The sequence below is a fragment of the Pongo pygmaeus genome, chromosome 16 (genome assembly GCF_028885625.2).
Source record: "Pongo pygmaeus isolate AG05252 chromosome 16, NHGRI_mPonPyg2-v2.0_pri, whole genome shotgun sequence".
Classification (NCBI taxonomy): Eukaryota; Metazoa; Chordata; class Mammalia; order Primates; family Hominidae; genus Pongo; species Pongo pygmaeus.
Window position 1 is genome coordinate 46,705,077 of NC_072389.2, and position 13,496 is coordinate 46,718,572.

The 13,496-nt window shown below is 55.5% G+C and overlaps 1 protein-coding gene across 1 annotated transcript; it reads right to left on the reverse strand.

Moving 5' to 3' along the window:
• Nucleotides 1-48: 48 nt before the first annotated feature.
• On the reverse strand, nt 49-10,381 carry LTK (leukocyte receptor tyrosine kinase). Its single transcript, XM_054451124.2, has 20 exons — nt 10,023-10,381; nt 9,335-9,478; nt 9,065-9,236; nt 8,473-8,623; nt 8,174-8,320; nt 7,794-7,950; nt 7,536-7,718; nt 5,408-5,506; nt 4,470-4,622; nt 3,963-4,058; nt 3,496-3,691; nt 2,314-2,404; nt 2,113-2,177; nt 1,803-1,932; nt 1,611-1,708; nt 1,375-1,467; nt 1,175-1,276; nt 908-1,042; nt 744-834; nt 49-642 (listed from the first exon to the last, which is right to left on the reverse strand). Exons 1-20 carry the CDS (start codon nt 10,063-10,065, stop codon nt 394-396), a joined length of 2,595 nt encoding a protein of 864 aa, XP_054307099.1. The 5' UTR covers nt 10,066-10,381; the 3' UTR covers nt 49-393.
• Nucleotides 10,382-13,496: the final 3,115 nt, after the last annotated feature.

Here is a 13,496-nt window from a genome sequence, read left to right on the forward strand (position 1 = left end):
CTCTGGCCCCCTCTTCCTCGGTTCCGGTCCCTGGCATCCACAGATCGCTGGAGGATGAGAAGAGCTTTTTATTAGAAGCATCTGCAGGGTGGGCTCTGCCCAGATGAAGGACGCTCATAATGGGAGAGCAATCCAGTGCTCCCCATGGATACCTGGGGTGTATGTAAGGTGGCCTCTGGCCCCAAAGACCAAAAGCTGGAAGTGGCTGGGCCCTTCCCTGGGAGGCCTGGGCTGGTTTCCAGCATGGCAAGTGCAGCGCTGCCAGGCCAGCCCTGAGACAGGCCCAGACACACAGCACAGACTGCAGGGAACAGAGGCCACTGTCCAGGAGCCTGAGGAGTATAGGGAGGGACCCTCAGTGCCTCAGTCCTTACCCTCAGGGCCCCCTGGGGTTCAGGAGCGATAAGTGGGATTCCAAAGGTTCTGAGGTTGGAGGCCCCTGGATTTGAGGGGCTTGAGGCCAGAGGACAGCCAGGGGCCAAGAGGGCTACCTCCCCAGCTTTTCAACTTCTCTGGACTCAGTTCCTGAGGCTGTGGGGGTCTTAGGCACTCCAAAGATCTGTTCCGCAGCCCAGAAGTCCCTTCCTCCTCTGGGGTGGGCCCCAGCTCCATTGGCAGGAGTGAATTCAGCACATCCGGGTCCTGTAATGGAAGAGTCGGGGAGCAGGGGGAGCATAGAGTTTTCTGGCCCCCCCCCCTCCTGACCCACAAGACCAGGATGTCAGATTAGGTCGGGGGCACACCTGAGTGCAGTACTGCAGACGCTCCAAGATGCTGGCAAAGCTAGGGCGGAGCTCAGGCTCGTGCTGCCAACACTGGGTCATGATGCGGTACCTGGGGAGAGGCAGGAGTTCATGCCCATCCAAGGTTGTGAAGGACCTCCCTTCCCGGGCAGCACTCAACTCACACAGGCCCTGGGCAGCCCCTAGGAGGGTCCATCCGACCCCCTCCAACGACGAAGTCCAGCACCTCCTGGTTGGTGCGCCCAGGATAGGGCATGTAGCCCAGTGAGAAGATCTCCCAGAGCAGCACCCCAAAAGACCTGCATCACAAGTGGGGGAACCAAGTGAGGCCCGTCAGGTGCAGCCTCCCCTCACATGAGGTGGCTGGAAAGGACAGGATTAGCCTCGGGGAAGGGGAACAGAGGGGAAGGGGAGGGGAAGGGTGTTATCACCAGGAATCTGTCTTGGATGTGAAGATGCCCTCCAGGAAGGCCTCTGGGGGCATCCACTTGACTGGGAGCAAGGCCCGGTCCCCCCTGCGGTAATAACTGGCCCTACAGGAGGGAGGAGGTGAATGATGTGTTGTTTACCACCAAGGTTCGGGCAAAACCCCCTTGGAGCAAGAGCCTTCCCACCTCCTCAAGTCCCGCACCGGTAGATATCTCGTGCCATCCCAAAGTCCCCAATCTTGGCCACTCGGCTTGGTCCAGTGCAGCTCAGCAGGCAGTTCCGGGCGGCAATATCCCTACAGAGTAGGCAAAAAAAATCACTGCCAGAATCCAGAAGTTCTTGCTGTTCCTGATCTATTTCCTTAAAAGCTGTGTGGAAGGGCTGTTCCTTGGGAAGGGAGTTGGGATGGGGGTCCCCTGAGCCAGGACTGCTCCTAACCTGTGGATGAAGTGATTTTCCTCCAGGTAGTGGCAGCCCTGGGCTATGTCCTGGGCCAGTTGCAGCAGATCCCGCATGACCAGAGGTGATGGCTGGCCCTGGGTCAGGCAGAGAGGGTATCAGTCCATGTAGGTCTCAGACACATGGACAGGGTCTTTAGAGGGGCCTGGGGGGCTGAGACAAGGGTCTCACCAGGTGTGGCCGGCTGTGCCTCAGGAAACTCTTCATGTCCCCTCCAGACATCAGTTCCAGCAGAATGAGGCGAGGGGTGGCCCTGAGGCTGAGCCCCACACACCGCACAATGTTCTGATGGCTAAACTTGCTGAGTGGGGTGGTGGACATACCCCATTACCAGGAGGGAGACGGAAACCATGTTTTAGGCTCCACAAAGCTGGAGAGGCCCTCTGTGTCCCCTGACTTGCTACCTCAGTCTCAGGGTGAAGAGAAGCTGTTCCCGGGCCTTCCCCTCCCGCCTTCCCCCTGCCCCTGGTCCCAGGTGCACCTGATGATGAGGGCCTCCATGAGGAAATCCAGCTCATCCTGAGGCGAGCAGAGTTCTGGCAGGGTCTGGGGAGGAAAAGGGCACAGTTTCTGAGCTGCCCTGGACTCTTCAGGAGGGGGGTTAACCCTAGCTCTAGTCATTGTCCTTCCCTTCAGGGTGTTCCGCTCTCCTACCCCCAGCCAGAAGTCCCACTCCTCTCACCTTGATAGCCACCTGCAGGGGACTGGAGTCCCCAGGAAGGCCAATTACCAGTCCCTCATACACCTCCCCAAAGGCACCATGGCCCAGGGCTCTGCAGGAAGACACGTTGGAAGGGAGTGGGCAGGCAGCCTGGAGAAGAGTCCTAGAGAGTCTAGTACCCCCTTTACCTCCCCTGCCCCTGCCATATGCCCAGCTGACCCTATACAGGCTCTCTCCATACCATGGCATGTCCCCAGGTAGAAGCCCTGCAAGGGTGATGCTCACTGGCATAGAGCCAGGGCAAAAGAGAGAGCAGGCGCGGGCCAGAGTCAGGGTGGGAGTGCGTGATGAGGCCTTCCCTGGTCCCTGCAGACGCCCTTGGGAGGGAGGCAATCCCTGGGCTCCAAGAGTCATGATTTTTTTTTTTTTTTTAAGACGAAGTCTCGCTCTGTCACCCAGGCTGGAGTGCAATGGCGCAATCTTGGCTCACTGCAACCTCTGCCTCCCGGGTTCAAGTGAGTCTCCTGCCTCAGTCTCCTGAGTAGCTGGGACTACAGGCGAGCGCCACAATGCCCAGCTATTTTTTGTGTTTTTAATAGAGACAGGGTTTCACCATGTTGGCCAGGCTGGTCTCGAACTCCTGACCTCAGGTGATCCACCTGCCTCGGCCTCCCAAAGTGCTGAGATTACAGGTGTGAGATCATATTCTTTTTTTTATTGAGACAGAGTCTCACTCTGTCACCCTGGCTGGAGTGTAATGGCACGATCTGGGCTCACCACAACCTCCGCCTCCTGGGTTCAAGTGATTCTCCTGCCTCAGCCTCCCACGTAGCTGGGATTACAGGCATGCGCCACCATGCCCAGCTAATTTTGTATTTTTAGTAGAGATGGGGTTTCTCCATGTTGGTAAGGCTGGTCTCGAACTCCCGACCTCAGGTAACCTGCCTGCCTTGACCTCCCAAAGTTCTGGGATTACAGGCGTGAGCCACCACGCCCAGCTGAGAGAGCATATTCTAAGAACTGGGACGGAGAGGTGACATTGAGCAAGTTACTTCCCCTTCTGGAGCTTCTCAGGGCCTCCCTCTCCCTTACACAAGGGATGTGGGCCAGATTTTTTCTGGGATTTATAATTCACTACAGCAGGGAGAGAATCAGAGGTGGGGATTCAGAGTGCGTAGGTTCTGAAGGAGGCAGAAGACTCACCTGAGCAGAGTAACATTGGCTGGGGAAACCTCAGTGACACCTGGGGGCAAAGGCCAGGACTGGGCCGGGCCAAGCCCCACCTGGCAATAATAGGGATTGGGGGCTGTCCTGATGGCAGAGGTTCGAAGCTTGCTCAGCTCAAGCTCAGGGCTCGGCAGCCTCATCTCCCGCAGGCCCTGCCACTTCTTCTGCTTCACTGGGGGTGGGAAGAATAACAGCACACCCTCCACCTGCCCATCAGGTCTCCCTCCCCCACCTGCCCAGGACACCCCTCCAGATGCTCATTACGGTAAACGTTTTCCCCAGGCCTCCCCAGCTCCTTCCTATCTTAGAATCCCAAAGGAGTCTACCACGGCTCTGCTGCAGTGAGTGGTCTTGAAGTCAGCCCCGGGACCCTGCAGAAACCCATCCCAGCTCACTGGAGAGGAGCAGCCTTGAATCAACTGTGTCTGCTAGACGCTTCGTACCCAGAATCAGGACCCCACACACCATAAGGAGGCTCAGTGTTGAGGTTGCCACCACAGCCACCATCAGAACCAGAGGGCCTGGGGGCTTGTGCAGGTCTAGGGAGAAAGAGAGACACCTCCAGTGGGAAGGTCTTCTCTGTTCCTTTACCCTCAAGTTTTACCCACGCTTCAAGACTCAGCTCAAGTGTTAATTTTTCCATGATGCCTTCCCCCATTATCCTGGGCAAAAGCAACCTCTCCCTCTTGAACACCCCTAAAGCACTTTATACCTCCCACAACAATCGTCACTTGAGATATACATTTACATAGCTATATCTAAACATCCTCCCACACTGGACAACATGCCTCTGAAAGGCACCATGCACCGATGAATCTCCAATCCCCTGCCCAGCACCCACCACAGGGCCTGGCACACAGCAAATCTCTATACCATCTTTCCCAGTGGCCTACTACACCTTCCAGTCTGTGACCCTAGGAGTCCAGACCTTGGGCAAAGGTAGGACATACCCATGCAGGTGACGTTATCCACAGCTAGCTCCATGCCTTCTGGGCACAGGCATTCAGCCAACTGGAGCTCTGCCTGCCATTGGCAGTCTCTCAAAGGGCAGTGACTGCAGTTGAGGTGCCTTCGGATCTCTACCTCTCCGTGGTTCTCGGTGACTGTGAGTAAAAGAACTGATATGATATGGTGTGGTGGGGCTGGGATATATTAAATACATGCCTTTGGCTGGGTGCGGTGGCACACGCCTATAATCACTGCACTTTGGGAGGCCGAGGTGAGCGGATCACCAGAGGTCAGAAGTTCAAGACCAGCCTGGCCAACCCTGCCTCTACTAAAAATACAAAAATTAGCCAGGTGTGGTGGCACACGCCTGCAATCCTAGCTACTCCAGTGACTGAGGCTGCAGAATCACTTGAACCTGGGAGGCGGAGGTTGCAGTGACCCAAGATCGCACCACTGCACTCCAGCCTGGGTGACAGAGCGAGACTCTGTCTCAAAAATAAAAATAAATAAATAAATACATGCCTTTTCCAGCCACATGGTTAATTCTAGCCCAGGACTTTAGAGCAAAGAGCAGCACCAAGCTTACAAGGGTGGTGAGAGAAGCTGGGGGACTTCTGTCAAGCCTGCACACTCCCAGGTATTTGAAGCGAATTCATAGCAAGGGGGTACTTGAAAAGCATGCAGCATGCCCTGCATTGGCATCCAGCACAACTGACAGCCCACTTTTCTTTTTTTTTAAGACAGAGTTTTTCTCTTGTTGTCCAGGCTGGAGTGCAATGGCATGACAGCCCACTTTTCAAATGACCCTGTGCTATGCAAGAATCCTGTGCTATGCAAGGTTATTCGCAGTACAGGTGGCTCTTCAGTGCAGTGCAGGAGTGGGCTCAGGGATTGGGGAAGAAGTCCAGGCCAGGCTGAGAGGTGGGGTTGGGGCCAATACCTGCCAGAGGCTGCAGGTAGAGCTCGCTGCTGGGGTGTATGAAGGATACTCCATCTTCCCCATCAGCCCAGAGGTTGTCAGTCTCTGAAGCATCGCCCCCTGGAAGTGGAGAGTGATGGAGGGTTTGACTACAAAAATGGAGGATGGGGGAGAAGCTGGAATCTCCCAGTGGAAATCCCAGTGTGGCCTTCTCTTCTCCAGCATCATGATGCAAGTGCTGTCTGTTCACAAGTGGGAGTGAAGGAGGTGAGGAGCGGGTAATCAGCTGGAGCCTGAAGGCCTTGCTGAGGCTGGCTGGGATGTCTCCTGCCTGCCTGAGCCCCTCCTGTCCCATGTCCTCACAGTTCCTTTCTGTGAGAATGTAGATCGTATGTGTATGTATGAGCAGTACAGCCCAGACAGGCACAAAGGCATTTACACTAGTTATTTGATCAAAACACAGATGACTGGGACTCTCCCCTAGAGTTTCTGATTCAGTATGTTAGAGAAGGGCTGAGAATTCGCCCTTTAATTAATTTTTAATTAAAAATAAAAATTCAGGGCCAGGTGCGTTGGCTCATGCCTGTAATCCCAGCACTTTGGGAGGCCGACATGGGCGGATCACGAGGTCAGGAGTCCGAGACTAGCCTGACCAACATGGTGAAACCCCATCTCTACTAAAAATACAAAAATTAGCCGGGCATGGTGGTGCATGCCTGTAATCCCAGCTACTCAGGAGGCTGAGGCAGGAGAATTGCTTGAACCCGGGAGGCAGAGGTTGCAGTGAGCTGAGATTTGTACTACTGCACTCCAGCCTGGGCAACAGAGCCAGACTCCATCTAAAAAAAAATTCATATATTTATTGTATACAGCATGATGTTTTGAAATATGTACACATTGTGCAATGGCTAATTCAAACCAATATATGCACCACCTCACATACTTATTTTCTGTGGTAAGAACACCTATAATCTACTCTCTTACCAATTTTCTTTTCTTTTCTTTTCTTTTTTGAGACAGAGTCTTGCTCTGTCACCCCGGCTGGAGTGCAGTGGCACGATCTTGGCTCACTGCAACCTCCACCTCCCGGGTTCAAGCGATTTTCCTGTTTCAGCTTCCCAAGTAGCTGGGACTACAGGGATACGCCACCACGCCCGGCTAATTTTTGTATTTTTAGTACAGACGGGGGTTTCACCATATTGGCCAGGCTGGCCTCAAATTCCTGACCTCAAGATCCACCCGCCTCCGCCTCCCAAAGTGCTGGGATTACAGGCGTGAGCCACTGCGCCCTGCCTCTCTTAGCAATTTTCAAGAATACATTGTCATTAACTACAGTCACCATGTAGTACAGGAGATTCTGGAAGGTATTCCTCCTATCTAACTGCCATTTTGCATTGTTTTGACCAGCATCTCCCCAACCTTCCCCCAACTCCCAGGATAATTTGCATTTTTTTTTTTAATCTTTGAGACAGAATTTCCCTCTTGTTGCCCAGGCTGGAGTGCAATGGAGTGATCTCAGCTCACTGCAACCTCCGCCTCCCAGGTTCAAGCAATTCTCCTGCCTCAGCCTCCAGAGTAGCTGAGATTACAGGCTCCCGCCACCACGCCCGACTAATTTTTGTATTTTTAGTAGAGACAGGGTTTCACCAGGTTGGCCAGACTGGTCTCGAACTGGTGACCTCAGGTGATCCACCTGCCTTGGCCTTCCAGAGTGCCAGAATTACAGGCGTGAGCCACCAGGCCCAGCCGATAATTTGCATTTCGAACAACTTAGGTTGTGTGGATATTACCTGTTCCTGGACCACACTTTGAGAACCACTGACTTAACCCAATCCTGCCTTTCTGCCCCCTTGCTCAGCTTGCTCACTCGGCCAGCTCTAAGTTCTGAAGACTGCTGCAGAACAAGGCAGGGACCTGCTGTGATGGGAAAGATCCTGGATTAAATGGAAATCTAGGGAGTCCTGTCTGCATGCTGATTTGCAATGTATTTGACCTCCTTTTCTACGAGCTCCTGCTTTGTTTGGAGCTGCTGAGCAGGGCTTAATGCCTCTCCCACACCTATCCTCCCGAGGGCTCCGGCCTATACTTAGGTTCTAACATCACCTCACCCTCGGGCCTGCTCAGCTGCCCTCTCCAACGGTGCACCTACCCCTGTAGCCGCCGCCGCCTCCGCCCGCAGTGCAGGCCCCGCCGCCGCCCCCGAAGCCGCCGGCTGCGGCCCAGCCAAGGGTCGCCCAAGCCTCGGAGCATCCCTGGCCGCCCTCCGCCCCCTCCTGCAGTGAGCGGCCGGCCTGCGGAGAGGGAGCCCGCGACGTCCAGCCGCCCCCACCACCTGCAGAGCGACAGCAGGAAGGTTGGCAGCCACACGGGGAGCACGCCCGCCTCTCCCGGCGGCCCGCGCCCTCACCTGCCGCCCCGCCTCTCCCGCCGCTCCCGGGCGCCTCCGAGCGGTTCTCCAGTTTCTCGGGGGCGGCCTGAGTCCGGCCTCGGTCCCGCGGCCTCAGGTAGGCCCGACCGCCGCCTCCGGCCGCCACCAGCAACGGTTCCAGCTCGCCAGCGCGCACCTGTGGGGCCAGCGGCGTGTTCCAGGACGCGCCCTCCAGCCGTCAAGGGGCACTGCCACTGGGAGAGGGCTCCCGCCCAGGGGGCCCGGATAAGGGCAGGGGCCCCCAGCCCAGCCCAGAGCAGGGATAGGGGGACCCCAAGGGACGGACGGAGAGCGGGTGCGTGAGCGCCCCTGGGGAGAGGATTGGGACCCCAACGCTGAGCGCCGAAGGGCGCACGTACCCGGAAAACGTAGGTGGCGCCCCCGCCACCCCCGCCACCTCCCGCCCAGCGCCGCGACTCCGGGACCCCTTCGCTCCCATCCATCGCCGCGTGCTGTTCAACAGCTCGAGACTCCCCGAGGCAGACGAGCTGGCTCTCCGGACTACCCTGCGGGCAGCGGGGGAGGGAATCGGCGGGGCCCGGGAGCCTCCCCTCGCTGTGCTGGTGATCCGGCACCGAGGAAAGCACGCTCCCTCGGCCCCCAGGCAGCCCTCGCCCCGCGGCGCCGGCGCCGCCCCATCCCCACTGGCTGCGCTCACTCCGGGACAGGCGTCCTCTCCCTGCTGCCCCACCAGGATGTACAGCGACTCCCCGAGACCGAGGGAGAAGATTGCTGAGACGAAGACGCCATGCGCCCGCGACAGGTGGTTCTTGGCGCCTTTGCCGCCCGCGGCTCCGTAGGCTGAGATCCTGCGGGGAACGGGCAGTGAGTCCCCGGCCCTCGGTGTTCAGGCCGGCCGCTCCGGGCAGAAGTTGGCGACAGAGGAGGCTCCAGAATTATTTTTTATCTGAGGGACTTGGAGGCTGCAATCGACTCTGACCGGATGGGAAGGGTAGGTTTGCACACCGAAAAATCAGATATTACACTTATTTCAGGAGGGTTCGGGGAAATGTGGGGAGGCTCAAGCACCCCTTGGCGCCGCCCTGGTTGGGGGCCTTCCGCTCGGTGTAAGAGGTTCCGGGTAAGGGCTAACTCGGTGGCGACTATTCCCACCTTGAAGGGCACTCAAGTTGGACCTCCCCGCGGAATAGTCCAAGACGCAAGTCGGTGCGCACGTGGACTTCGTTCCCCTGACGGTGAAACCTCCAACTAGCAGGTCACTGCCCACCCTACCTCCGCCCTGCACTTACAGATACTGGCCAGGGCCCGGCACGCGCCACAGCTGCACGCCCTTCAGCTGCCCGGCGGCCCCCACGGTCACCACCACGCTGGTCCCCGCGTACGCCCCGTCACATTGTGTCTGTGTGGGCCCATGCCGGCCGCTGGCCCCGCAGGTAGAAAACAGCCAAGACCCCTCGGTGCCTGAGAGCAAGGAGCGAGGCAAGGGTCGTCGAGCCCCTGGCTGGGCCAGAGGGGTCTGGTATGGTGAGCGGAAGAGGAAGGAGGCGCCTAAAGCTCACCTGGAGAATTCAGCGGGGAGGCTGGCTGGAAGATGCTAGGCAGGGCGCTGACTTTCGGGTCCCGGGGACTGGGACTTGCCAGCGGCAGGGGCGAGGACGGCAGAAAAGGCTCCTGGGACCCCGGGCTAGAGCAGAGAATGGCGCCTGAAAGGTGTTGGGAGAAGGCGCAGGACATTAAGGCAGGTGGAAATAAGATATGAAAGAAAGAGAGGACCCCGCAACAGCTGCCCTTGTGGTCGCGGCCACACCCCTCACCCCGCCCAGCCGCGCTCTCAGCCTGGAAGCCACTACCCGACTCCGGTCGCTGAAGCCCCGCGGGTGCGCGCTGATAGCTCTGCCAGTTTCTCTCCTCGAGCGCCCTTCCTAATGAATAACTTAAGGGCTGCACTGAATTTGGTCCTGCAGCCTCCCGAATGCTTTCCTCGACTTAGACTGGTGGCCCCGCCCCAAGGCGGTGCTGAGACCCCAAAGAATGTTCCTCTTTCCCAAGCTGCGTGATCCAGACTCTGGGATTCGCACGCACTTGGCGCTTTTCCGCCCGCACTCTAGAAGCAAGGACCGGAGAAATTTGGCTGAGAGTTCGAGGCCTCTGGAGGAACCACTGACACCTGGCCTGTTGACCGGCCACCCCCAAGCCTAGGAAAGTGCCTCTGGCTGGACGGTCCCCTGACCGCCAGATAGCACTTACCCGCGGCTCCGAACAACACCAGCAGCTGTCCCCAGCAGCCCATCCCTGTTGGGTCCACCCGGCAACAACAGCCCTTGCGGTCGCGGCCACACCCCTGTCAACCTAACGTTGACAGCTCACTTTGCCACTGCAGCCCTGGCCGCCACTTACAGGGGTGTGCTGCCGCTGGCGAGACACTCCCCGGACCTAAAGCCGGCCTGGCCACGCCCACCTCAGACCCCAGGACGCCAGAGGAGGAAAGGGAGGGGCGTGTGGGCAGCGAGGTCCCTACGCTTCCGGGAGGAGCCTTAAGGAGTCCCCACCCAGGGGCTCTAGTTTCCAGCTATCAGATGTGCCGCAGCCTGCTGGGAGCTCGGGTAGGTTTGAGGCCGGAGAGGAGTTGCCCCATGCTTAAAGCGGGAGCCACACCTCGGACACCAGGTGGGGGCTTCCAGGTTCCTGAGGACAGGAGCAGTGGAGTGTGCACTTCATTTGTGGCAGTGGTGGTGGTGGTGTGTGGCATGCGTCACCACACGTGGAAAGTACTCTCTAAACTGCTCCAAGTAAGGCCTCATTACCTGCCATTACTTATGTCTTTTAGTGGTGCCTTTGTGACTGCAAGGCTGAACCTCACTGCTACTCCCAGAAACCTGGATCTTTGTGTTTGCCTCATATAATTCCGTTGCCTGTGTCACCCCTGTGCACAGCTTCTCACTGTGATGGGGTGAAAGAGTGGACCAGATGTTAGAAGATCCGAGTGTTTTTAGTAGCACTGAAGGTCAATAGATGATAGGTGGGTAGACCGATCGATCGATTGATCTTGAGCACTAGTACTGGCACCTCTGGTCAATGGGTGATGTAGCACAGGCCACAACTGCTCTGAGAGTTTCCCCATCACCTGCAAAATCATATGAAGGGAAATTGCTCTGTAAGGTACCCTACAAATGTGGGAGCCACTCCCTTCAGGTAGTTTTGTGTCTTGAGTCTTCGATCATTTGCTTAAATGATCATTTGCCGTGTGCAGTGGCTCATGCCTGTAATCCTAGCACTTTGGGAGGCTGAGGCGGGCAGATCACCTGAGGTCAGGAGTTCGAGACTAGCTAGACCAACGTGGCAAAATCCTGTCTCTACTAAAAATACAAAATCAGACACACATGGTAGCGCACGCCTGTAATCCCAGCTACTCTGGAGGCTGAGGCAGGAGAATCGCTTGAACCCGGGAGGCAGAGGTTAAAGAGATGAGATTGCACCATTGCACTCCAGCCTGGGCAACAAGAGCAAAGCTCCATCTCAAAAAAAAAAAAAAAAAAAAAAAATTCCTAACTTGAAAGTCTGAGACCTATGTTTAATATAAAACACTTCAAAAGAGAAGTTATAGTAGTTAGCTACTTGGTAAAGTCTGAGTGTAATTCAAGGTGTAGACACAACAGTGATTTTGTACAAAGTCTGGTCTCAGCCAGGCGTGGTGGCTCACACCTGTAATCCCAGCACTTTGGGAGGCCAAAGAGGGGGGTGGGGGTGGATCACAAGGTCAGGAGTTCAAGACCAGCCTGGCTAAGATGGTGAAACCCCGTCTCTACTAAAAATACAAAAATTAGCCGTGCGTGGTGGCGGGTGCCTGTAATCCCAGCTACTTGGGAGGCTGAGGCAGAGAATTGCTTGAACTCGGAAGGCAGAGGTTGCAGTGAGCCGAGATTGCACCACTGCACTCCAGCCTGGGTGACAGAGTGAGACTCCATCTCAAAACAAAAAACAAAAAACAAAAAAAACCCTGGTCTCTATGCCGTACTTAACACTAGATATCACACTATGAGATCACAGAATTTACCTTGCAAGGTCTCTTTAAGCCACTGCTCTTCAAATTGTGGTTGTGTGGCCAGTTCTGAATATCAGCATCAGTATCACCTGGGAACTTGTTAGAAATGCAAATTCTTGGGTTTCACCCCAGATGTACTGAATCAGCAGCTTCTGATGGTAGGACCCAGTGATCTGTTTTAAAATACCCTCCAGGTAATTTTTGTCACAAAGTTTGAGAATCATTGGTATTTGCTGATACAGTAGTTGCTTAATAAAACCTATTGGGGCCACACGCCGTGGCTCACGCTTGTAATCCCAGCACTTTAGGAGGCTGAGGTGGGCGCATTGCCTGAGCTTAGGAGTCTGAGACCACCCTGGGCAACATGGCAAAACCCCGCCTCTAATAAAAATACAAAAAATTAGCCAGGTGTGGTGGTGCATGCCTGTAGTCCCTGCTACTCGGGAGGCTGAGGCATGAGAATCGCTTGAGCCTCAGAAACGGAGGTTGCAGTGAGCCAAGATCATGCCACTACACTCTGGCTTGGGCTACAGAGTAAGACTCTGTCTCAAAAAAAAAAAGAAAAAAAGGCTGGGCCCAGTGGCTCATGCCTGTAATACCAGCACTTTTGAAGGCTGAGGCGGGTGGATCATGAGGTCAGGAGTTCGAGTTCAAGACCAGCCTGGCCAACATGGCAAAACCCCATCTCTACTAAAAATACAAAAATTAGCCGGGCGTGGTGGCACGCACCTATAATCCCAGCTACTTGGGAGGCTGAGGCAGGAGAATGGCTTGAACTAGGGAGGGGGAGGTTGTGGTGAGCTGAGATTGCCCCACTGCACTCCAGCCTGGGCAATAGAGCAAGACTCCAAGTCAAAAAAAAAAAACCCCAAAAAAGCCTGTTGGATAATTCTGTGTTCAGCAGCTCCATTTATGAAGACTGGGTTCTCTCTACCTACTGACAGGGCTAGGCCTTGGCACACTGCTCTCACTCTGATTACTTGCAAACACAATAAGTAATCTACACAGCAAAAGACAGTCTAGGAAAGCCTAAATTTTAGAATTCAGACCAAAGAACAATGTAGAAACTACCAAAATAGGCCAGGTGTAGTGGCTCATGCCTGTAATCTTAGCACTTTGGGAGTCCGAGGTGGGTGGATTGCTTGAGCTCAGGAATTCAAGACCAACCTGGGCAACATGGTGAAAGCCCATCTCTACAAATAAATACAAAAAATTAGTCAGGCATGGTGGCACTTGCCTGTGGTCCCAGCCACTCAGGAGGCTGAGGTGGGAAAATGGCTTGAGCCCAGGAGGTTCAGGCTGCAGTGAGCTATGATCATGCCACTGCACTCCAGCCTGGGCAACAGAGCAAGACCCTGTCTCAGAAATTGATAGATTGATCGATAGATAGATAGATAGATAGATAGACAGACCGACCAACAGACAGAGACAGACAGACATGGGGTCTCACTATGTTGGCTAGGCTGGAATTGAATTCCTGGAATCAAGTGATCATCCTGCCTCAGCCTCCCAAGTAGTTGGGACTACAGGTGTGTACCACTGTGCCTGGCAGGCCCCACATTCTTCTTGTCTCCAGATGTGGACAAAGTTTTTACCTCCCACTTATGATTCTTCCCCATCTCTCTCACAGCAGTCCTGCTCCTCACCTGGGATAACCCACCCACAGATAGTAACCCTGA